The sequence below is a fragment of the Canis lupus genome, chromosome 36, assembly GCF_011100685.1.
Source record: "Canis lupus familiaris isolate Mischka breed German Shepherd chromosome 36, alternate assembly UU_Cfam_GSD_1.0, whole genome shotgun sequence".
In the NCBI taxonomy this organism is placed as follows: domain Eukaryota; kingdom Metazoa; phylum Chordata; class Mammalia; order Carnivora; family Canidae; genus Canis; species Canis lupus.
Window position 1 is genome coordinate 29,848,065 of NC_049257.1, and position 25,053 is coordinate 29,873,117.

Sequence of the window (25,053 nt, forward strand, 5' to 3'; positions counted from 1 at the left end):
TGATAATTTATAGCCAATGGGAAATAGAAAAGGATTGAGAGAATAAGTAAATGCATAGTAGTCAGCCCTTGAGTATGCACTTTGATTAGACGAAGAAATGACTTCTGATACAAATGTATTAATAGCAGTTAATACGTACATAGAAAACTCATGGAAATATTCAGTAAAAGGATTTCACGAAAGAAAAAAAATATAGTGAAAAGCTTCATCCAAAATATTTAGAGCTGATGTAATAGTGTAACAAATTTATAGTTTTTTAACAAAAATTTTTTCATATACTATTTTCACGGTCTGCTTCTTTCTTTTTCTTTTGGTCTTAATTAATCCTCCTTTTGATATTCTTTGCATGAAACCTGCAGAAGGAAGAGAAACAATTATGCATAATAAAGTAATAGAGTGATACAATAAAACATTTTATCTAAAATGTTCTCAAATTTATCTTTTGATATTTAAAACAAAAACAATTGGCTTAAAAGCCTTTAATTCGTCTTTGTGCAGAACAACGTATTTCTAAGGAAGTCACTTCACATATATAAGAATTAGCAAAAATGGATAAGCATGTTACTGATCTTTATTATTCATCTTCAGTTAGAAATTCATGCTCATTTTATTAAGGCAAACATATGGTTGATGGAATTATGGGGGTTTCTATTTATATATATTAAGACTCTATAAACATGCATTGTTTTTATATTCAGAAAAAAGTTAGTAACTACATTAATGTTGTGCATCATAAGATAGCCTTAACACATTTTGATATCATCACTTAAAATGAAAGCTTAGTTTGTAAATATTAAAAGAATAAAATGTTTTGTTTTAAATAAATTTTTCTGTGAAAGACACGTTACAAGGAATTGTAGTTAACATCTGCAGCAATATCCTCTAAATGTAGTTGAAAGGGGGACATATAGTAGTTAAATTATAATATTTGGTTTCTTATTATAAATAGAACGAATTTCATAATATTTTCTTAAACTTTGTTCATAATTTCCATGCAGTTTGTTGTCTTAGACGCCAGTGAATTAATAGGAAGGATGTCCTTGATACCTTTTTTGCAAGCTGTAAGGCATGCTTTTTTAGAAGTGAAATTATTTTCATTCCCTCCACATCCACTGTACTTAAAAGGGCGGCATTTCCCAATGACTGAATTATAGTAGAATCGGCTCTCGTTGGCGTGACACAGCCCTCTGTCTGCTGGGGTCAGACACCAGGAAGGACCGTAGAACTCTAAAAACATCAAGAAAACATGGTAAATCCTATATGGTGGTTATTCTGACACTTTCATATTATTTATTGTTTATTGATTACTGTTGTACGTACACCTACTATAAGACAATAAATAATCTGAATGAGTAAAAGTAGGACTCCGTGAAATTCCTGCATTTCAACTCTAGGAAAAGGCTTTCCTGTCCTCCAACTGTCCACCACAGTAAGACCTTCCTCTAGTAAATAAAAAAGTAGGTATATTTGTTAAAGGGCAGTGCTATGGTTTCTCTTGATAATGAAAAATCTAGTTGTACGTAATAAGGGAACCCACTATGCAAAAGTGTACAAAAATTTGTTAACCATAGTCACTTTAACAAGTTATCAATGTTTGCCATATCATTTTTGTTCATGACTGTTCAACAGGAGGAAAAAGTCCTGCTGAGGAACCCTTATTCATCGTAGGACGTACACACTGATGCTGAGGAAGAGCTTGGGTTGGGTTGGGTTGGGTTGGGTTGGGTTGGGTTGGGTTTTCTAGATGATGTAACACAATCCCGGTTTCAAGCACAGGAATTCAGGTGCAGCAAATTCTAACTTTCTGTTTCAGAGAAGGATCCCTGGAGAGTTGGTTTGATTTAGCAAAAAGGTTTTCTTGTGAATTGAAGCATCAGGTCTCCTTGAGTTAGATATTTTTGCAAAGGAAGGAACACCGCCAAAGCCAGTAAGATGGAACATTCACAGGTTTACTGGGACCAGCCACTTTACAAAAAGAAGAAAGAAAATGCAACCCGGGTGATTAAAAGGATCGCTTGTTTTCTGAAGGCAAAGCAGAGAAATCGTTTCCATACAAGGGGAATTTTCAGCTCTTTCGGAAACTCCTGTCAATGAGGGGAAGCTGGTGCCCTCGCCGCAGACCTAAACCACTTGATATTAGTGAACCCAAACTGCAGGCAAGTTGCCCGATGGTGAGAAATCAATATAAGAAGACCTTGGTGGCTTTGCCAACTAGCGGGTTGTGGCACAGCAGATGCAGACAAAGAGGGAACGCTAAGTGTACAACACTGGCCGGAAACAGACCTTTGAGGAAGCCAGCCGATGAAGGCAATGGGTTGGGCAGGAGGCGGTAGGTGCTTTGAGGGCAAGCAAACCCCAGATAAAAAGACTGACAAGAAATAGAGGGAAACAATTTGAGGCGAAAATGCAGGAATTATTTGATCTGCTATAACTTAATGAACAATAGTATAATCCCAATTAGACTTGGAAAAAAAATAAGAATCTGGATTTACCTCCTTTCTTGATAATTTAAATAAAGAGTAGAGTGTCTTGATATAATGGCTCATGTCATAGAGAAATTCCAGAAAATAGGAGTGGGAATACTATAGAAAGAATATAGAAGACATTGTTGAGAGATGAAAAGAAAATTCTGTGTCAAAATTCAAGAACTGTAATCACATAAAGAATACTGTATTATTTAGGTATTTGATTAGGTCTATAAACCCTAATTTTAAAAATAAAACCTCCGGATCTGTAAAACTAAAGCATTCAAAATCCTATAGTCTAATTTATCTTTTATGTCCTTTTATTTGGGGGTTATAGTGCATGATCATCGCCATCATAAATCAAAAGTTGAACACTCTTGGGGGGAAGGCGGGCCTCACTCAGTAGAGGCTGTTGAAGTCCCTGCCCGCCCTAACGGCGTCTGTAGGATGGGTTTTCTGACAGTGAATAGAGCTCTACTGTAGCTGAGCCCTGCTATTGCGCAGGCTTTTCCAGCATTTGGGCTCTGGATTCTCATGAATCCAGAACCTACAATGTGAGATGGTTATCGGTTGCTACCACTTCTGTCTCCATGAGCTTCCAAAGTCATCACCTGTATCCAGAAACAAAAGAAACACTCCTCAAGCAACTAGCCTAACCCCAGAAGGAGAGAAAGGTGCTATTTTTAAAACTCTCAGCAAGTCCCCACAGATGCTTCCTAGCTGATGATGGGACTTCTACAGCAGTGTCATTTTGCATTTTGTACACACGATTTCCCGGCCCACAGTAAGTTGAAGATGGAATACATGGAGGCACCTGCGGGTTGTGCACGTCCTCTTCACAGATGTTGATTATCATGTCTTAATAGCAATGTTCCACCTAAAGTTTCTTATTCCAGGACAGAGAGAAATTTCTGACGACACAAAGTAAATTCCTCCTTCTTTTCCCTCGACCTGTAGTACACCTGGCCGCACAACAAAATCAAGGCTATTTCAAAATGAGAGCAAGCTAGGTTGGAGCAAGCAATGCCTGGACTGAGGGCAACCGTGGAGGCGGCTCCGAGGCCACAGAGGCTACACCACAGGTTTGCTGGGGACAGGTACCCTCGCTTCTGTCTGCTTTGGGTCCCCGAGTCTCCCACCGAGCGTCTGCCGCTCACCAAGTCTACTCAAAAGCCAAGGGAGAGGGAACAATGGAGGTACTGGACAAGCAAGGAGAAGGCAGGGGGATTCGTTTGAAAGCAGACAGAGAGTTGACCAGCACAGGTGCCATTCGAGAGTGTCACTACCTGTTCATTTGTCCCTGGCATCAGGTCTCCTCTACCTGACACTCTTGGCTTCTGCACCAGAGGATGTCTGCTACGCGGCTTCCGACTCCTGGGAACCGGTGTATAGACTTGAGCTGTTCCTCTTACCAGATACCGGCTCCTACTCAAAAAGCATCTGTCCGTGACCGACCCGATGACAGGTGTTCATCTACCTCACTTTGCCCTGATTTTAATTACCACCTGCACAGATCATCGAATACAACTCTCCTTTGACCCAGATCAATATTGGGGTTCCTAATGCTAAAAATACAGTGGGTTAAAATTTGAAATTGGGTTAAAATTTGAAATTAATTGCGAAGAATGTTGTGAGATATATATATATATATATATATATATATATATATGACACACATATATATATAACTGCTAAGTTATAACTGAAATTAATTGCAAAGAATGTGTTTTTTATCTTTCTATACATTTATATATATAAAACACATTCTTCGCAATTAATTTCAGTTATAACTTAGCAGTTATATATATATGTTATATATAAGTTATATGTATCATGATATAACTTCTAAAAGTTTTAATTCAGTAATTATCAGTTGGGGAGTTTTTATAAGGCCATTATTCTTCAGAACGTGAATTATACTTCCTGTGTCAACTAATTAATTTCTCTAAAAATCATTTGAAGTCTAAGTAGCTATGATAGTCATTGGATTGGGGCACCTGAGTGGCCCAGTCAGGAGGGCATCTGACTCTGGATTTTGGCTCAGGTCGTGATCTCAGGGCCGTGAGTTTGAGCCCGGTGTTGGGTGCTGCGCTGGGCATGGAGCCTGCTTGCGATTCTCTCTCTCCCTTTCTCTCTCTCTGCCCCTCCCCACTCCTGTCTAAAAAAGAGAATATCATAAGATTACTTTAGCATAGGCAGTAATATCATTAAAATAATGAAGCAGCTGGTTTCTCAAGGACATTTTAGCCCCAAGCTTTTTTGGGTCCTTGATCATCATCCGTTTTGATCTCCAAAGGTGAGGAAATTGAGGTTCTTGCACCTTATGAGGAGATGCTTGATTGTTTTCAATGAACATATTTATCCTAGATAAATACAGACACTCACCTAGTCAAAATCCAAACATGAATATCTAGAATGAAAGAAAATATAAAGGTTTTGAAGTAGTTGCACAATGTAATTTTAGGGTCTAGATTATATTCATTCACAGGTATTTACGATAGAATAAAAAGACACTAACCTGACTTCTCTGTTCATTTTCCAAGGGGGATTTAATGCCCAAACGCATTCTGTCTTGATCTCGCCACTAATAACGAGTTGAATAGCTTCCACTTAGAGGGTCTATGATGGGCTTCAGAATTCAGGATCCACTGCCATGATCTAGTAAGGCTGCTAACCTGTAAGGTGGCGCTCCAAAATCCATTTTATATTTAAAGTGGCTTATGTAAACTTTCTCTGAAACGTATACTGTGAACTTCACGTGTTACAGTCACTTTGAACCTTTTCCATGGTGTCTTTCTGTCCCCGTTTTACATGCCTAATATTTAGGCTTTCATTTTACCAGACCAATGTAGGATTTATGAATTACTCCATGACTTGCTGACAATTTTTTTTGTCTTCTGACATTGTTTTAGGGAATTGAATAATAAATCTTCCCTTTGAATAACACATTTTCCCCATGATTTTCTAGCAAAGAAAAATATAAAGATTTTAGCTTTGCAATTATAATTTACCATTGTAAGACACTGAATTAATACAAAAGTATGTAACAAGTATAAAACAAAGTTTCTCTATAATTTGACTCCTGTAACTTAACCATTATCAGTGTTTTGGTGTGTATTTTCCTCCAAATTATTTGCATAGGCAAACATAGATTAGCATTCTACTCTGTGCCTTTTTACTTGATAATATTTTGTGAATGTTACCATATTTGTTTATGTATATCTCAGTCTTTTTAATATGAAGAGTGTTCATTTAAAGTATATTTAGTCAACCCATTACTCATGAGGATGTAGATTGTTTTTCCAATTCCAGAAATAATGGCTCATGATCATCCTTGTACACTGGTCCAGATATTTCTAAAGTTCTTTCTAAAATTAGAATTGTGCAAAAGCTATACTCAGTTTGTAATCTGATACATGCCGCTGAATTTTCCACTAAATGTTTATATAAATCTGTATTTCCATGGTGATGTTTAGAAGTCCCTAAACAAACCTGTCACCTGTAAATTTATTATTTACAGATAGTACATCTATGCGATAGGAAAAGCAGTATCTCCACTCACTACCATGGGAGGATTGGTGTGAGATGGACAGAGACTGACATTCTGTCTCGAAGACAAAAACGTAGGGAATGGGGAAACGAGTACTGTGGAGCTTCCCCCCCCCTTTTTTTCTTTTGTCTACACGTACAGTAACTTAGCTGAGAGTAAAATGTAAAAAGAAGGCTGCTAGGGCACATGAAACTGAAAGGTCAAGAGGGATAGAGTAGAAGACACCTTCCCCAGGAGGGAAGCCTCCACAGGTTAACAAAGAAAAGTTGTGTAGATATTTATTGGGTTGGATTTCTTTACCTGGATGACTGTCTAATCCCTGTGCAGAGTTCCCAAAGTTATCTTTATCCATGGATTTTTCTAAATAAAGCCACAAAGCAAGCAAACCATGGTAAAATTACAAACTATGAGGCTGTTATGAATATAATTTATCCTGAGATAATTATGACTTGTAATTAAAGAATTTTTTCCTTAAGACATCTGGAAAATTGAAAACCCTGTAAGATTTTAGTAAAGGGTGAAAACATTTTATTTAGTCCCTTGATCAGCTTGTAAGGAAGAATGAAATTTTAACAAGTGGAAGAGATGGGGGGCGATGGGCGAAGGACAGCACACAAGGCAGAATGTTCCTAGTTTGGAGTATTTTGCAAACTCCAGGCTATCTGAAGAAAAGAGTGCATAGAGAGGATAGCGGGGTGTAGGGCTGGAAGGGTTGATTTAGATCCAATTAAGGTTTTTGATTACTAATATACTTGGAATCTATGAGATAGACATTAATGAACAACTGAAAGTATTGAAGGATGAAAAGGATAGTTCTGCTCTTTCTTGACACATCCTCCCTAGACACGCGTAGGTAGAGTCCTGCAGGAGACTCGCAATAAAGGGGAATATAAGACGGGCCTAACTGAAGCAGGGGTAGTGGAAATGAATAACATTAACCACCACATTGACTGTGGGTAGGGAGAGAGCTACAGGGAAGACAATTCTGGTATGTTTGGACTGATTGACTTAGAAGATGAAATTTTTAAAATATATCATGAAATACAATTATAATATGAAACATAGTCCTAACAGTTTTATGATGTATAATTTTATCATGACTTTCTTTCATTGTAGCTTTACTCAGAAAAATCCCCGGATAAAGATAGAATTGTGAGCTATGCCCATGGATTCGCCAGCATCTACACAAATGAATCCAAGATTTTAGGTAGAAGGCAGGACCCAGGTCTAGAAAAAGACAAAATTTTAATTTTGACACCCTTCGATGGAAGCACAAGATCCTGATTCTGTCCCCCACAGCACGGGTGCAGCCCTCTGTCTTAGCGTAGAGTGTAGGCGTTGAGGTCACCTCTGTTATCTCCCCCCCACCCCATTTCATAGGCATGCCTGTAAAAAACAAAACCACCTTTCTGACATGTTATTCACAGACTCCCAGTCCCTGTGACAATCCCCATCCTATAGGAGCCACTCAGTATTGGTTGAACTGACATTAGCAAGTATAATGGATTTGTACCTCAGGTCATAAGATACAGTTGGAAACACAGGTTTACAAGTCCTCTGATTAGAGAATATGATCCAAAGACATAAATATGTGTTGGTGTTTTATTTTGAAATTTTGATTTGTTTTATTTCAGATAATCATAGTATTATGTATATTGAATGGAGATACTTCAGATCAAGGTTACAGGCTTTAGTTATGTCAAAAAAAAAAGTATCACTAATAAAATGTATACAAATAACACCCCTGATTATTTTTTCCTGCTATACATGTCCATTGACCCTAGGTAATTGCCATCAAAACCTTCAAATATTTATACTTTTGAGCCCTTATTGTGTGCTAAACATGGAATAAGAATTTTATATGTCATCATTAAATCACAAAAATTTATGAGTTTATTACTCTCCACATATAACAAACGAGGAACATGAGGCCAAGAGTTGTATAATTTGTTCAAGGCCACAAAAAAAGAGCTGGCAAATAGCAGGATTAGAATACAAACCCATGCCTTTCTGCCCAATAAAGCCAATCCTCTTAACTACTATGATACATCCTCTGAAAACTGACTAGAAAATAAAAAGAACTGAGCAAAGATAATTTAATAGTTACCAGATAAAGAGAAAGCTGTCACAACTTGCCTTTTATATCCAATTTCCAAATCCTCTCTGCTTTGAAGCTCAGGTTCAGAATGTCTTACATATTTCCTACCGTAAGTTACATACGTAAAGTTGAAGTCTTTCAAGTTTGAACAGGAAAAAGATAGTTAATCATAATAGGTCATCAAGTGAAGAAACTGGAAACAAGTCTTACAAGTAACAGAGCTGAGCCAAACAGTGTTCAAAGAGCTCAAATATTTACAGGCAGTAATTGTCATGTTTGCATATTCAACCTGGACTAATTCTAGAAATAACAGAGCAAAGTTCCAGGGTTGTGTGTACTCTGTAATCATATTTGCATTGGCCAGTCAGCTATCCATTTAATAGCAATAAGATGAAACAGAAGACTAGAAACCACATGCCATCATGGCCTAGAAAAGACATGGGTTTTCCCAATTAATACCTCTTACAATAATGTGTTTTAAACTTTTTCCTACAAAGATTGGTCATTATTCAAATAGAAGTAGGGTAGTCGGAGAATTACAACATAGAGTAGCACAGGCTTTTCTAACCTTATTCCTCATTCCTAACCTGCTCTGTAGCAGTAAATACCAAAGTCATATAATTATAGGGATGTGCTGTCTAAAATCAGGTACCTGTGCCACCTAAAATAGACCACAGAGATCAATGGAATGAAAGAGCCCAGAAATAAACCCAAGCTTATATGGGCAATTTACCTATGACAAAGAAGGCAAGAATATACAGTGAGGAAGAAGACAAGTCTTTTCAATAAATAGTTTTGGGAAAACTGATCAGCTATACGCAATAGAATAAAACTGGACCATTTCCTTTACTTAAAAATAAACTCAAAATGGATTAAAGACTTAAAGACCTGAAACTATAAACTCCTGAAAGAAAACGTAGACAGTAAACCCATGGACATTGGTCTTACCAATATTGTAGGAATCTGTCTCCTCAGGCAAAAGCATCAAAAGCAAAACTAAACAAGTGGGACGACATCAAATTAAAAAGTTTCTGCGCGGTGAAGGAAACAATCAACAAAACTAAAAGGTGACATACTGAATGGGAGGAGCTATTTGCAAATGATATATCTGAAAAGTGGTTAATACCCAAAATGTATACAGAGCTTGTACAATTCAACACCCAAATGACAACCATTTGATTAAAAAATGAGCAGATGACCTGAACAGACATGACATGACATGACATGACCTGAACAGACATTTTTCCAGAGAAGAGCGACAGATGGCTAACAAACACACAAGAGGCTCAACATGACTAATCCTCCAGGAAATGCAAATCAGAACCCCAATGAGCTATCACCTTATACCTGTGAGAATAGCTAGTGACAAAAAGATAAGAAATAACCAGTGTTCTCAAGAATGTGAAGGAAAAGGAGCCCTCCTGTGCTGTTGATGGGAGCGTATATTGATGCGGCCACTGTTGAAAACAGCATGGAGCCCCCTCAAGGAACTAAAAATGGAAATACCACGTGATCCGATAATTCCACTGCTGGGTTTTCAAAGAAAGCAAACCCATTATTTCGAAAAGACCTAGGCATCTCTACACTGTCTGCAGTGTTTTTTAGAATAGCCAAGAAGTGGAAGCAGCCCAGATGTCCATCAATTGATGAACGGATAAAGATGTGTGTGTAAATACACACACGATGGAATATCATTCAACCATGAAAAAGAACGAGATCTCTCCATTTGAACCTAGAAGGTATTATGCCAAATGAAAAGTCAGAAAAAGACCAGTCCCATGTGATTTCACTTACACTGGAATCTAAAAAATAAGACAAACTTATAAATACAGAGAACAAACTTGGGGTTGCAAGAGGGCAAGGGGCTAGAGGAGTACTCAAAATAAAGGTAAAGGTGATCAAGAGGGACAAAGTTCCACTTATAGAGTAAGTCATGGGTGTATGATCAATATTGTCATGACTTTGTATGGTGACAGATGGTAACTAGATTTATGGGGATTGTTTTATAATGTAAGTGTCAAATCACCATGAATGTACCCCTGAAACTTATATAATGTTGTACGTCAACTATACTTCAATTAAAAAGTGCCATCACCGTAGTATTTTTAGTTCATTCGCGTGTCGCTTATATTCACGTGTGAATGAGTTTTGACTTGGAGCTGTAGGACGGTCGGACATATAATGAGATATTTTACTTGTCCGTATACGATTAGTGTCGTACAAGGTAATTTCATTTACACATTAGAAGTCTGTGTTTCTTTTTCTTTTAAAGGTATCTGTATTCAAATTTCAGAAACACTTCTCTGGAGGGGAAAGGGGGTGAAATCTATTCTTGTTAAAAGCAGAGAAGGTCCAGGAAGAAAAGGATTAGCAGCAGTAGTCAGTGGTCACCTAGGGTGACCGTGTCTGGGTGGCAGCGGTCTTGGCAGAGGGGAAGCGCTACATTTTTCTTTCTCACCAGCTGTGCTGTGGGGAAGTAGAAGGTCTTACGGATCCTCTCCATAGGTCACCTATTTTTAGAAAGCTGGTTTGTCAGAAAATCAGCATAAGAGGCATCAGACATAAATGAGGAGGAAAGTTTCTGTGTGTCTGGGTCTGAGAACACATTATGAAAAACAGGATGCTTATGGGGGGGTCTATTTAAGTGGGTTTTTGATGAAGTGGGGTTTTCAGAGTCGTTGACAGTGCTGGTGATTAACCACGACGTGCAACTACACGGGGGCCTCTGTAGATTATACATGGTAATAATCTACATGAGCAAATCTTCAACAAGAGGCCAAATAGGCGACAGTATTTTCTTGCAAATCTGTAAATTGATTGCATCAGTGATGGTGTCTGACTTTCATTCAGGCAGTTTGTATGACATCTCTTCCAAAAGGCCAATGATAACCAAAAAATTTTTAAAAGGTGTATGTGTGTGTCTGTATATGTTTATGTTTTTTGCTTATGTTCTTTTCTATCAATTTTTTAAATATGTATATGGAATCTGGCCAGTAGGTTATACATCGAATACCATCAGGGGAGAGAGAGAGAGAGAGAGCCTTAGGTACCCAAATGGTTTGCAAAATGATAATCAATCATTTTCCCTTGGCCTAGAGGCTGCCAGGAAGCAGTAAGGAGTAAGTCAAATACATAGTCAGAGACCAAGTGTGAGGCAGAGTTGCCAGCAGGCTTTTGAAGTCGATCAGAAGATTTTTCCAAAATATCATAGAGCTGATGTAGTCCCAAGGCAGCTATTAAGACTTGATATAGAGAAGTAAAGGGCTATGAGAACCATGAAAATAAATCACTTTTTTTTTTTTTAAAAAAAGATTAATTTATTTTAGAGAGCACGAGAGAGTGAGAGCAGGGGCGGCGGCAGGGGGTATGGGAGAGAATCTCAAGCAGCGTCCTCACTGAGCACAGAGCCTGATGTGGGGCTCAATCTCACGACCCTGAGATCGTGACCTGAGCAGAAATCAGGAGTTGGATACTTAACCGACTGAGCCACCCAGGCACCCCAAATCACTTTTTTAATCAATGGGTCAAGTCCACTCAAAAAGTCCAGAATCATAAGCAACTGATGAATCACAAAATTAACCCCTGAAATTAATAATAATATAATAATAATATATATGTCAACTAAATTGAATTTAAATCAAAATTCTAAAAAAAAAATCTTAGAATAAAATAGATAATTCCTTTAGAAAAAAAAAGCCCAGAATTGGTATGAACACTTGAGGATATTAATTTTTCTTTTATAAGCATTTACCAATGAGCTCTATTGAGAGGACTCTATTAACTATGTGCACAGAAATATTAAAACTTTATTAATGGTATGCTATCAATAGCATCACATATATGGTATAAATATTAAAGAAATCTTGAAAGCAGAAATACAAATATAAACAAAAGAATGGGAAATGAATACTCCTAGAAAAAGAAGAAAAGGAGTCCACTGGCTAGAGGAATTTAGGTTTTGAGGCAAATACATACATAAAAAAATAAGATAATTCTCTAGACAAAGAAAGGAGGAAGATTTTCCCTAATTTCTTTTTAATTTTTTTTATTTATTTATGATAGTCACACACAGAGAGAGAGAGAGAGAGAGAGAGAGGCAGAGACACAGGCAGAGGGAGAAGCAGGCTCCATGCACCGGGAGCCAGATGTGGGATTCAATCCCGGGTCTCCAGGATCGCGCCCTGGGCCAAAGGCAGGTGCTAAACCGCTGCGCCACCCAGGGATCCTGAGATTCTCCCTAATTTTAAATGCAATTAGTATGAAGGATTAAATGTCTATAGTTTAATTTTTTTAAAAGATTTTATTTCCTTGTGAGAGAAGAGTAAGAGAATGAAACAGAGAGAGAGAAGCAGAGCCCCCACTGAGCAGGGAGCCCAATGTGGGGCTCAAACCCAGGACCCTGGGATCATGACCTGAGCTGAAGGTGACACTTAACTGACTGAGCCACCCAGGGGCCCCATAAATGTCTATCATTTTAAATAAAAATCCTCATAATATTATTAAAGCTATTAATATTGTTTTCATTTAAATTCATATTGTGAATTTTTACCGTTTCCTTAGTTGATAATCTACTGTTATTAACCATTAGTTTGATTTTTATACTTCTTCTTGTACAGCTACATAAAAACCTGGGACATTTATCAGACAGTGTCGGAAGTTTATTTTCTCTCTCACCCTTATTTTGTCTCCTCCTTTCTCTTTTGGCAGTGTGCTTGCCCAAAATCACGATTTCTATACTTCACGAAACGTGAAGGCAAAACCATCATCCCCTAACTTACTCCGTTCATTATAATGATAAACGAATGAAGATCTCTACTTGAAATAGTGAAGCAATCCAAGCAAAAAATACCGAAACATACTGAAAACTGATTTCATGCATTTATTTTATTAGTAGATATACTGCATCACACGTCTCTTTAAGCCCATTACGTCCGTTATTCTAAACTTGCACATCTTTCACACAGTGAGATTTTGCGTGCTTTTCAACATGTGACACTGAACTGGATAAAACAAAATGTCATTGAAAGACACAGGGCTGGAAGGACACAAAGAAACAATGCAATGAAATTACTTAATTTTACAGATAACACATCAGAAACTACAAAGATATGTACCGTTATCATTATGCACAAACTAGTGCTTAAAAATTAGACTCCAATTCACCCAGCGTTGACTTCACTGCTCTAATGGAAGAATCTAACCTAAGGACCTAACGGCATTTGCATATACTGTCTTCAAGCTCTCTCTGAAATTCTGCATGCCCTTTATGACCTCTCAAGGGCTACCGGAACGCACGCAGCTTGAGGGCCTACAACTTGGGGAATTTAATTCATTTGACGCCCACTTATTTTTTTTTTAAGACTTCACATTAAAAAGTAAACACTTTACAGAAAGAGGCTTATACTTTAGATTTCATGAATGAATCCTGGTTCTTAGGCTGGGTTGAGGGAAACGAGGAAGGATGGGGATGTGGGGAGAGGCCTGGGGGAGGCATGTGGGGTTGCCTTCCATAGGATGGTGCTGCAAGTCCTGAGGGCACACACATATAGCGTTCCCTCTTTAGATCTCCCATCTCCTTACACCTCCCAGCCTTCCTGTAGCCACGTTTCCGTTCTCCTGGTGGCTCCTAAGGTCTGGCATTTCAGGCCTGACGCCAACCCCACAGCCGTGATGGGGGCAGGGGGGTCATGCCCTGGATACTTGATCCCTCAGCAAGGCAGGGAATGGCCAACACCGGCAGCGCGCGTGCACCCGGGCACACGTTCTGTTTGCCGTTGGCTTGCTTGCTAGTGTGTTGGTTGTGAAGACAGTTCCTCAAACACTTCCCAGTGCTGATTCCCATCGGATTCGGATACAGGGCTGGGATGGAGAACGCCCGCTCCGGACGCTTTCTCTTTTTTACCCTAGGGCTGCGTTCCTAACAGCTACAGAACTTCATCAACTCTTGTCAACCTCACATTTGAAATGTTCACATGGTCTGCTTCTAAGGGAAATCTCTGATTCGTGAATTGAGCACACGTGGTTTTCGAAGTTTAGGAGGACCTTGTGTTTATCGTGTTAACTTTCAGCTCTCTCTGTTGTTTTTCACTGCCCTGGTATTTGTGGTTTCTGGCTACGTTTTTGCATATTTTTTACTATTGTCCCAGCTCTGCATTTTCTGTGAGCATATTTCCTGTATGTTTGATTACGTTTGATGAATATGTTGATAGGGTATAGCCCAGAAAAGAATTTTGAGAAATCCAGAAGATAATTCCCTGTGGAGTGGCGTAACCTTTTGGTGATGGTTATTCAACAAATTCCTAATCTGTCCTATGACTGAACACCTGAGGCCTTGACAGTAGTGCCGTGCTCAGTTAAAGAGCACTCTATTGCCATGAGGATAATTTACCATCAGACGTTGATGCTGATAATTCCAAGCATTAGTTTATAAGATCACTTTGGCATAGAATTAAATATCGTAGGAAAATGTTCATATGATATGTAATCAAAGGCTTCCTTCAAAGCATACCTTAAAATAGAAGAGAATTATCACCCCTATGGGATTGAAAAACAAACATTTTGAATCTCGGTGTTTCAACACACCTATTATTAGATAACAAGACCTATTTTTTTTTAAAGCGAAGTTCTAATCTACATTCCACTTCTATTGTTACCATAATATTTTTCTGGGAGGAATTTAAAAAAAAGAGAGAATCTTACCTAAAAAGCTGGAAACCGTGGGAGGCCGGGGAGTGAAAGAGTCATTATTCACAGAAACAGGAGGTGATGTATTATCCCCAGAATCGTGTTGTAATCCACCACTCTCAGAATCGTGTTGTAATCCACCACTCTCAGAATCGTGTTGTAATCCACCACTCTCAGAATCGTGTTGTAATCCACCACTCTCAGAATCGTGTTGTAATCCACCACTCTCAGAATCGTGTTGTAATCCACCAATCTCAGAATCAGGTGGCATGCTATCCCCAGAATCAGCTGGTAACAGGCTATCCCCAGAATTAAACAGGGATGTATTATTCATAGACCCAGGCGATCCTGTATTATTCACTGTTTCATCCATCAGCAAATCAATGCCTGAGAAAAAAAAATACAGCCAATCAAAATACAACCTGCCCTCAATTCACAGTTATACGTATAAAGCAGAGCACAGCAGTTGTGTCAAGAAGAGTAGACATCCAGGGCCATGTGGGTGGCCCAGTCGGTGGAGCGGCTGACTCCCCGTTTCCCTGAGGTCAGATGTCATGGGTCATGAGGTCAAGCGCCCTGGGCTCTGTGCTCAACGGGGAGTCCCCCCCCCAGCTACCATGGGCACACATGTGGTCTACCTCGAATAAATCTGAAAGACTAGACTTCTAGAACTTTTATTCACATGTACTTTAAATTCATGAATCTTTATACATATAGTTAATATATATATATATATAGTTGTAAGATCATATTTCTTGGGTAACTGTAGTTCTTGGCCAAAAAAAAGGTAACAAAGTTTAAGGCAATCCTTTAATAAACGTTATGGTCAGGTAAAGCTGATTTTAGATGATAGGTTCCCAAGAACGATTTGCCCTCAAATCATTATAAGCCAAAGGGATTTCAGCAGCCCTCTTCTTATGCTTACGTTACACCAAAATATTCTCAGGAAAGAAAATTAAATAATGTAACCTAAAAAAAAAAAAAAAATCTATGGAAATAAGTTCCCTTAGACATTTCTTAATTTTCTGTTCCTTTTTTTTTTTAAGTTAACATAGTGACTGATTTATATCAGATTTAGTGGGTGCTAATATATCTTTATCCGTATGGCTGAAACGAAATCTGGGTAAATTTGAGCATCCTTTAAGATGCCTTATTTTTGAGAAAATGTCTCTAAATGAAGTAAAATGAGATGGGAGGTAAACTTACTGCCCTCGCAGGTGTTCTTGCATTGTTCCAGCGTTTCAAAGTTGTTTAGATTGCCAAGGCACCCGCCGTACTTGAAGCCTTCGCATTTACTTGACACGTTGTTATAATAATACCTAGTGACAAAACCTCGACAGAGTCCGCTGTCTTCGTTCATATGGCAGTAATCTGGCTTTTCTAGAACTGATAAGAACGTCAGAAAGCAATATTCCTTTTTGTGAATGACTTCATCATGCCGATTAAATGTCTAAAATAACTAAAATGAAGTTATTTAAGGAGCATACATGAAACGTTCAAGATACAAGGTAGAAATGGAACTTTATCCCCAACCGCACAACATTACAATTGTCCACTAGGTCTACGATGACATTTAGAATAAGGAAGACGTTATCTGTCGTCACACGTTGTTGCTGCTGGAATTTCAAGTTCTAAATTCCTCATGGTAAATTAATAGGGCGACAGCTATCCACTATTTCATGAATCGAAAGAGTAAGAGAGATTGTTATTTTACCCTTGGTTTGGAAGACATATTCAAAAATTCATAATATTATAAAATATGATGGTAAAATTTCGGTTCAGTCATTCTTTTTTTTTTTCGGTTCAGTTATTCTTATTAGGCTTCATGCATTGGCATTTAGGAAAGATACAGGAATATTTCCTATTTTTTCAGGGGTAGGCTCTCGTTAGGAAAGGGAGTGTAACGTATTGCTTCACTACAATGGTTTCAATTTTTTTAAAAAATATTGGAGTAGAAGCCTGAGGCAGATGGGAGCTTTCACGGCTATTCTTGGAGTTTCCTGAATCCTGTACCAGGTTAGGCATGACATCCTCCGCCACTGTGTCTCTTATTTTTCTCCTTCCCAGCATTGGAGTGACTGCAACAGTGCAAAGGCAGAAAGGAAATACATTGCAGGGATTGGAGAGGCTTTTGAAAAAACCTAATGCCCATTCCAGACTGGACACGGCTGTCACGACAGGTGCGTCCCCGTGATCCACGTTACAGGCCTTCGACATAATCCTCTACAAAGAAGAGAATTAACTTCTTCTCAAAATCATGTTCGCAAGAAATATGGGGCTTGAATTTTTTTACAGTAAAGCTCCAATTTCCCCATTTTTCCCCCTGCGACTAAATTATCACAGCGTGACAAAGATGAACTATGGTATTCTTTTACATTTTAAAGCAACTGGTTCTCCTATCTCAAGGAAGCAAGAACTCAGGAGTGTTTTACTGTAAAAAGAGCATATATGTAATCATGTTAACGATTTCCACAGCAATTGCAAATCTCTGAAACACTGATCTTCTAGGAGGGCATTGCTTTATTAAGTAAAACATCCTATTGTCATGTAATGTAAACTCTCTATCTTCTGGAACTTCTCAAGATATACCAATTTGAAAGTTATTTTGTTTGTTGTTTACTGCCTCTTGTTTCTCAAGGTGAATGTTACTGTTATCCCTATAATATCAATTTTTTAGGTTAAGCGTAATTTATGGGACAAGGGAAAAAAACAATTCTTTAGATTTTTATAATACTTTTTTTATAAGAGAATGAGGAAAAATATATTCAATTGCTATCATTTTGATTGGCTTTGGCCTTAGTATGTACTTCTTATGAGATTTCACTTATTTTATTTTTAAAGATTTTATTTATTTTTTTCATGAGAGTCACAGAGAGAGAGGCAGAGACACAGGCAGAGGGAGAAGCAGGCTCCCTGCGGGGAGCCCGATGCAGGACTCGATCCCAGGACCTGGGGTCATGGCCTGACCGAAGGCAGACGCTCGACTGCTGAGTGAGCCAGTTGCCTCTTAGGAAATTTTAAATCATCTTAACAGAGAATATAAGAATTCTATGTTTAAGGAAACGGAGTGGGTAAAATATATTGCATCTAAAGAATAGAAAACAATAAGAAATTAGGCTGAGAAGTATAGCTAAGAAATTATACAACTAGAAGTTGCTATTTATGAGCCCCCGTTCTAGGGCATAAATTTATTTTAAGACGGAGTTGAAATTGCACACCTGTAAAATGATTCTCTTGGGCCTACAGTTTAAGGTTACAAATCAAGAAACCCATGCCCCATATTCCTCAGATAAAGAAACATTCTTACAAACCTGCAAATACAATCCCTGCTCTAGACTTAACGCTCAGTTAAAACACAGAGTACAGACTAGCTACAGACGAGCTTCCGCCCGCCACCGTGTTTTCACTACTAACTTTTGTCTGAGGCTGCCTACTGGACAATTGTCTTAAGCCAAACTATTTAAAAAAAGAGATTGTCTTCATACCTGTCCCAGTGTTGATGCCAGGAAGCATGTGACAAAGTTAGAAGTCCAAATGCTCAGAGGTCTTTATTATGAATTGGTTTTGGCATCTGCACGCTTTCTAACACATGTGAATGGTGTTGATAGCTGGGCTTTATTCTCTAGTTTCCACGTATAATATCAATTAAGAATTAAGAGAAGAGGAACTCCTAACTAGGAACCTAAGTACATATCTATCTCACTGCCCTCTGACCGCCTGCTAAGCCAAGCAACTCTCCAACCTACCTCCCTGACTCGACGAACGTGTTCATTCAAGTTGCTTCTTCATCTTTGCTCCTCCTTTGACACAGCAAGTCTCTCATCCTTGGGTCTCCTACTTACTGTCGTATTTCCTGTAAATGCTGAAGTCGAACTCTACAGGCTGGGGATCTGGGGGCTTGGTGATCTCACTGAGCAAAGCAGTGTAGTGAACTGAGTGGGTTATACTCAAAATCGAGGAGGCCTTATTTTGCTCTTTTACTACCACCATTCTAGGATGATCAAGAAATCCATAAACCTACACAGAAAGGGGGACACTTTTACCTTGTATCTAGGGAAATGTTACATTTTTTTCTTAATCAAGTTAATGCCAATCTGACAAAACTCACAAAAAAAAATGTAGATTCAGACTTGCTAAAGGTAAAAGAGCTTTATTTTTCCCTTAACGTGCTCATTTTATAGTCAAGGAAATAGGGGTTCAAACTGCAGAGGTGATTCCTTCAGTTCATAGCAGAGGTATGCTCCTTTGCATATCAGATTCTTCTTCCTTGCACCTAATAATTTATACTGTGCTTTGTGATTTACGAGGTTGTTTTTCATACACTTTCAAACACTTTTCATATAGTGTTTTCAGACACTGTGATTTTCAAATCACACAGTTTTTGACTGTTTGGGACCAATTGACTTTGGTTAAAATACAATACTACATTTTTGGGAAAATATCAATAAATATGAATCAGTAAAAAAAAGAATGATTGAATTCCAAATCATTAAGTATATATGAAATAACATAATTTTATAGTATATTTTATCTGCATATCACTTTTTCCTAATTTCACATTTTTGAAAAAATACTCTGGTGTGTTAGTATTTCCTTTCATGAAGATATCATCTTTTGCTTGGCGGACAAAACCCTCTATTTGTATATATCCTGTATTCTTTGATACTACAGATAATGAGTCTCATTTAATTGAAACACTGAACATTTCTGTAAGTTCAGTATTTATAGAAAGCTATTTCAAAATTTGTGAATAAGTACATCCATGATGGTGTTTGTATAAACTTTGCCACTGCATTTATTTTATGTTTTGATTCAAAGTCCAGTAAGCCTTAAGTTTATCAGTCACAAAAGTTTTCAGTTCTTTCTCACACAATTAAATCAAAGTCAGAGAAATTAAAATACACTTTGAATTTTGTAACTCTTTCATGTCCTGAGTTGAACTGATTCCTTTGTTCAATATTTTCTCATTCAAATTTAAATGACATACAAGGTAATTGGACCAAGTCAGTTTCTAGATCTTTACTGAAAGGAGTGTCTTCCCTGATCTATTGATATATTTTTTCATGTGCTAATATATAAACATGGTGCACATATTATATATTATATATATAAAAATATATATAATATATTCATCAGAAGATTATTTTTAGTTAAAACCAATAAATAATTTGAATCATAAAATAAAAAGTATGTACACACGGTAAATAATATTGACAAGAGCAATCACATATTGTTAAACATATCTCCATTTACTTCTGCATATAGACCGTTGACAACTCAAAGACACATACGAATTCAGCAAAATACTGGATAAAACTTACTAAAGATACACAATGCTGAGATTATCGAGGAATTAGAGATCTGAGAACTACAGTCATGTTAGCAGCATTCTGAATTACTGTTCCGGAGATGTTAAAGTAGCATATGTGTGGCTATGGAATTCAACTGCTTTATTATTAAATATCATATAGCATTAGAATGAGAGTAAATATAGTGTTTGAAGACTTCCCTACCAAATATCATAAATGTCATTTTTAATTTTTCACTATATCCACTGAAATAAAACACCATTTCAAAGATCATATGGATTTAAGATGAACTCCGTATCAAAGAGAACTAAGAACTCAATTTCTTAGTGTCTTACCTAAATTCTAATTAGCATATAAGTGAATATTTACCTTTTTCTAATGTCTCCGTCTTAGCCTTTGGATAAACTGCAAGAAAAATAATATGTGCATCAATTATCACAATTTATGTGGATAAATTATATATAAATTTCAACTTAACAAACTAGGATGATGTATTTATTACCATTAAAATTATTCTTAAACATAATGTCAATAAATACCTTAAATTTCTTATTTTCTCTAAAAATGAAATAATTTTAATTTTTATAAATATGAAGCCATCTACATTTTAATATACTGTCTCAAAACCAGTGTTGAAAGTTTCTAACACATCAGCAAAAATAAGAATTCATGGTGAACTACATTTGCTATTTGAAACACCTCTGATTAAAAATCATTAAGATAATGTGAAATATGAAAGTAATTCAAGCAGCACACTTTGCATGTGAAAACATAATTTCTATAGAAAGTTGACAGTAGAGGTAGAAGAAACGAGAATTATCTCCTTTCCTGATTCCCTCCCCTACTGCATTGTTTCAACCCAATTATAAGTTTTTTTTTTTTTAATTTTTATTTATTTATGATAGTCACAGAGAGAGAGAGAGAGAGAGAGAGGCAGAGACACAGGCAGAGGGAGAAGCAGGCTCCATGCACCGGGAGCCCGACATGGGATTCGATCCCGGGTCTCCAGGATCACGCCCTGGGCCAAAGGCAGGCGCTAAACCGCTGCGCCACCCAGGGATCCCCAATTATAAGTTTTATTATAATTTCCAAGTACTGAAGAGAAATAGAGCAAAACCTATCTGTGACATATTTTTTTTTTTTTTTTTTTGGTTTATCCTCAAAGAATTAATGGAATCAGTCCTCTCAAAAACTAGTATCCTACTTGCCTTTGATCCACTATATTCAAGTATGGATTCTAAGTTCTAATTTAAGTGATAAATTATGAAACTCAAATTGATATACTATGTGAAGTTTTAATTTGCCCATGTAAACATCAGGAAAGCTGAATGGTGTTTGTTGTATGATCACTTGTTTTACAGAGAAAAGCTTTGATCAAGGCAGTTTATAATTAGTTGTATGGCCAGAGAAACAGAGGGGGTGTGGGGGAATGAGTTGGCTTATATGCCCTTTTCAGCCAAAAATCAGCAGTTAGGTTATTCTTTGGAGAATAAAACATATTTGAAAGAGAAGTTAATGAGGCCTCTTTTTAAATTTTCCTATGTTTTATTTAATAGTCTTTAATATATGTAGTAAATATATATATTTTCATATTTTTAATATATATATATTTTTTTTCCTAATTGTATTTTAAATATTAAGGAAACCTCAGGAGTCTTTCTTATTGTAAATAACCAACTGTCAATGTGTTTCAGTTAGATAGTGGATTGTCATAATAAGCTTATACTGAAATATTTTAATGTACAATTAACTTGTTACAGTTTTAATTCATGAGAACAAAGAAAGAATACATACAGATAAATATTACGTCAGACTAGAATGCTAATTAATCGTTTTCACTGTTTTGCCTGCTGACAATAGCCATTGGATGGGAACATAGAAATGCTTGATTTCAGTGTTCATGCAATATTGAAAGAGATAACTTGTTTGTTTTCTGATTCCATTCCAAGTTGATTAATTTAGCTGGCATACATGTGAACTAACTTAAATCTGTGTTTTGGCACACACTACAATTCACATGTATTTGTAATACCAATGATTATCTTTGAGGATTCTGAAAATAACGTGGACACCCTATTTAGCTGATATTTATGCCAGTTACAATCTGAAGAAACAGTTAAGTTTTACAGCAAATTATCATCTTTTCCTAGATTTATTTAGAACATAACATTTATTAATGTCTTCAGGAGTAATGAGAGTATGTTTTACTAATTCTCGTTTTAGTGATTCCTTGAACCCCAACATATGTGAATTCATACATTAAATATTTTATTATGAATATCATAGTATAATTAACATCCAACAATTGAGTTCATAATTATATGACACATCTTAGTCATTGTAATTTCACTCCCATCCTTCATCTTTTTCTCTTGTGTGGGGGCGTAGAGGGTGGGACCCTAAGACGAACTTTTAATGATTCTCATTTGTTGAAATCAGCCTCAAAAATATTCTAACTAGGTGGGAGAATGATTGTATGGGCAGAAGATTCTCAAAACTAAATAGGTCTTCATGATTCCAAACAAAACATGAAATGACAAAGTTAAAAATAAAGAGAATGGAAAAAGTATTTACATTCTCTTTAATTCCCTATGGAGAAAATTCTCATCTGAATCTCCATGAAAAGCCGCACATCACAACTAGCTGAACCAGTAAAATTGTAATGAATATAAACAGCATATTCTAGAACCTTTAAACCTGTTTCAGGAATTGATGCAATTCTGTGAAATTGAATGTAGATCACTTTTAACCATGTAGATCTCTTTCATCTAATTCTTTCATGTCCCACATTATATTACACCTATTTTTCAAAGCGATAACAACCTAAGGTAACGTCATTTAGGCTATAGGGAAAAAAGCAAATAACCCAAAAGGCAAACATTTTGAAAGCCACTTATGTGAAGCCATTTTATAAACTTAATTGTTATTTTTTTTTAATTTCTTAGCTTTGCTTCCATGTCTCTATTATTATACAGGTAAATACACCAAACACAATTATACATTGGAAAAAATGAATAAAACAACTTTACATGCAAAAGGAGAGCTGTGCATACATAACAAACTAAACTCAGTCATAGTTCCTCTTCCCTGAACTATTTGGCTTGCTTTTATCTCAAGCATGGTAGTTTACAAGAGAGAATTCTCACTGGTTTCCCCCAATCATACAAAACTTCAGCTTTCAAGCCTTAATATATAAAATGTAAATCACATTTTGATTTTCTGTCTCCTATATTTATACTATCTTCCCTTTACTAGGAAAAGCACTTAACAAGTGATATGAATTGCAATAATGAAGCTTTCATAACATTCTGTTCACAATTTACGCCGAAGTAATTAACGCACATTAAAACAACCAAAAATCTCTCAAAATAATCACCTTGATCTTTTGGTTCACTCTAAAATAATTAGGTTTTCAGCATAAAAGGACCACTTTTGAGAGATTTCACTGGCTGCTCCTGTAATAATATTCCTACCTTGTCATGGCAACTAAGCAGCATTTTACCCAGGCATAAAGACGTGAACTACAATGAACATAATGAAAAAATATATAATTTAGCAGGTAGAGACAAATATTTCATTTGCATGCAGTTTTGTTATCCCAGGACAAACTCAAAGGGACTCTTTTGCAGACTTCTTCACTTTTTCTCTACATATGTCCACTTTCTCTCGCAAATTATGCCTCCAAACCCAGTGACCTCAGTGTCCTAATGTCCAATCTCCATATTCTCTACCGGGGAGACCCACGACCCCATGCTTGGGCTCCTCTCCTCTGGCTGTGGTTCAGAACCGCCTCCGTGCAGAGAGCTGTCGAGATTGCTGGGCTCACCTAATAGGTCTCCTTTCCCTCCGAGGCCACGGTCCTGCGCCGCCTCTTGACTAATATCTGCAAACAGTTGCCTCATATATATTTTGTCCAATTTTCCAGTCATTTATATTATGTGAGGAAGTTCAGTTCCAGCTACTCTATTAGCTGAAGATGACATTTCCTCCTTAGGTGATTTTTTGAAAGCCTAGCAATACCTTTCCTATATGCCAACTATCCTGAGCAGCAGCTCACTATACAAACACCCAGATACTCAAACAATAAGCGGCTGTTGAAAATGTGATAAGGAGGTGGAAGCAAGAGACTCCCATTTATATGCTACGTAGTAACTATGTGTCAGGAGATACCGTAAGCAAGGGGGTCACTGAAGAACCGAATAATTATATTCGATTGATTTCTAAAGTAAAGGGTGACTTTTGAACGATGGTGAAATGAAAGATTTGTGATTTGTAAAAAAGAAACAAGTATGTATTTGAGGACAGAGGCCAGTTGATGAAAATGTGTAGGCTGCTAACCGAAAACGTGAGAATTACAGAGAGCGAGACAGCCAGGCCTCTAGCCAAGGTGCTGAACCTCAGTGCTATTCAACCCAACACAAAAGGGTACTTGGCCCAGGAGGGACGAGAACGAGATACAATGAGTGGAAAATGACCGGGCAATCACCTAAACCGAGGCCCCGCAGAGGCCCCTGAACTGCTTCCTCTGTGTTCACAATATGTCCAGCACTTCCAAAGAGAAGAAAGAAGAGGAAATAGGTGCTCGAGGTCAAAGAAACATATTAACATTGAAATGATCAAATCTATACTTAGATCTAATAACCCTACATTTTTTTTTTAAAGTTAAAGGAGCCTAAAGGCTCGTGGGTGATAAGCGGCCCCAGAAACCTACCTCTTACACATTTTTCTTCGCACTCTTCCAGACTTTCAAATCGATTTTGATTTCCTTCACATCCCCCATATATAAATTCTTCGCACTGTTGAGTGTGAATGTTGAAAAAATAATTCCTAATCATTGCTCTGCATGGGCCATTATCCGCTTTCAAAGCACAAAACGAATGTAAAAGTCTCAGTGGTGGCAACTCATCTACAAGGCAAAAACAGAAGGTATATAACACTCACCAACAC

At 37.2% G+C, this 25,053-nt stretch overlaps 1 protein-coding gene across 1 annotated transcript in view; it reads right to left on the bottom strand.

Annotated features, from left to right (window-relative positions):
• Positions 1–222: 222 nt before the first annotated feature.
• The window catches only part of TFPI (tissue factor pathway inhibitor), a 51,948-nt gene continuing 27,117 nt past the window's right edge, over positions 223–25,053 (bottom strand). Inside the window, 6 exon segments of the mRNA NM_001003243.2 lie at positions 223–353; positions 1,048–1,227; positions 14,813–15,184; positions 16,004–16,183; positions 20,476–20,511; positions 24,818–25,012. Of these exon segments, the coding sequence (NP_001003243.1) occupies positions 247–353; positions 1,048–1,227; positions 14,813–15,184; positions 16,004–16,183; positions 20,476–20,511; positions 24,818–25,012 (1,070 nt within the window). The 3' untranslated portion in view covers positions 223–246.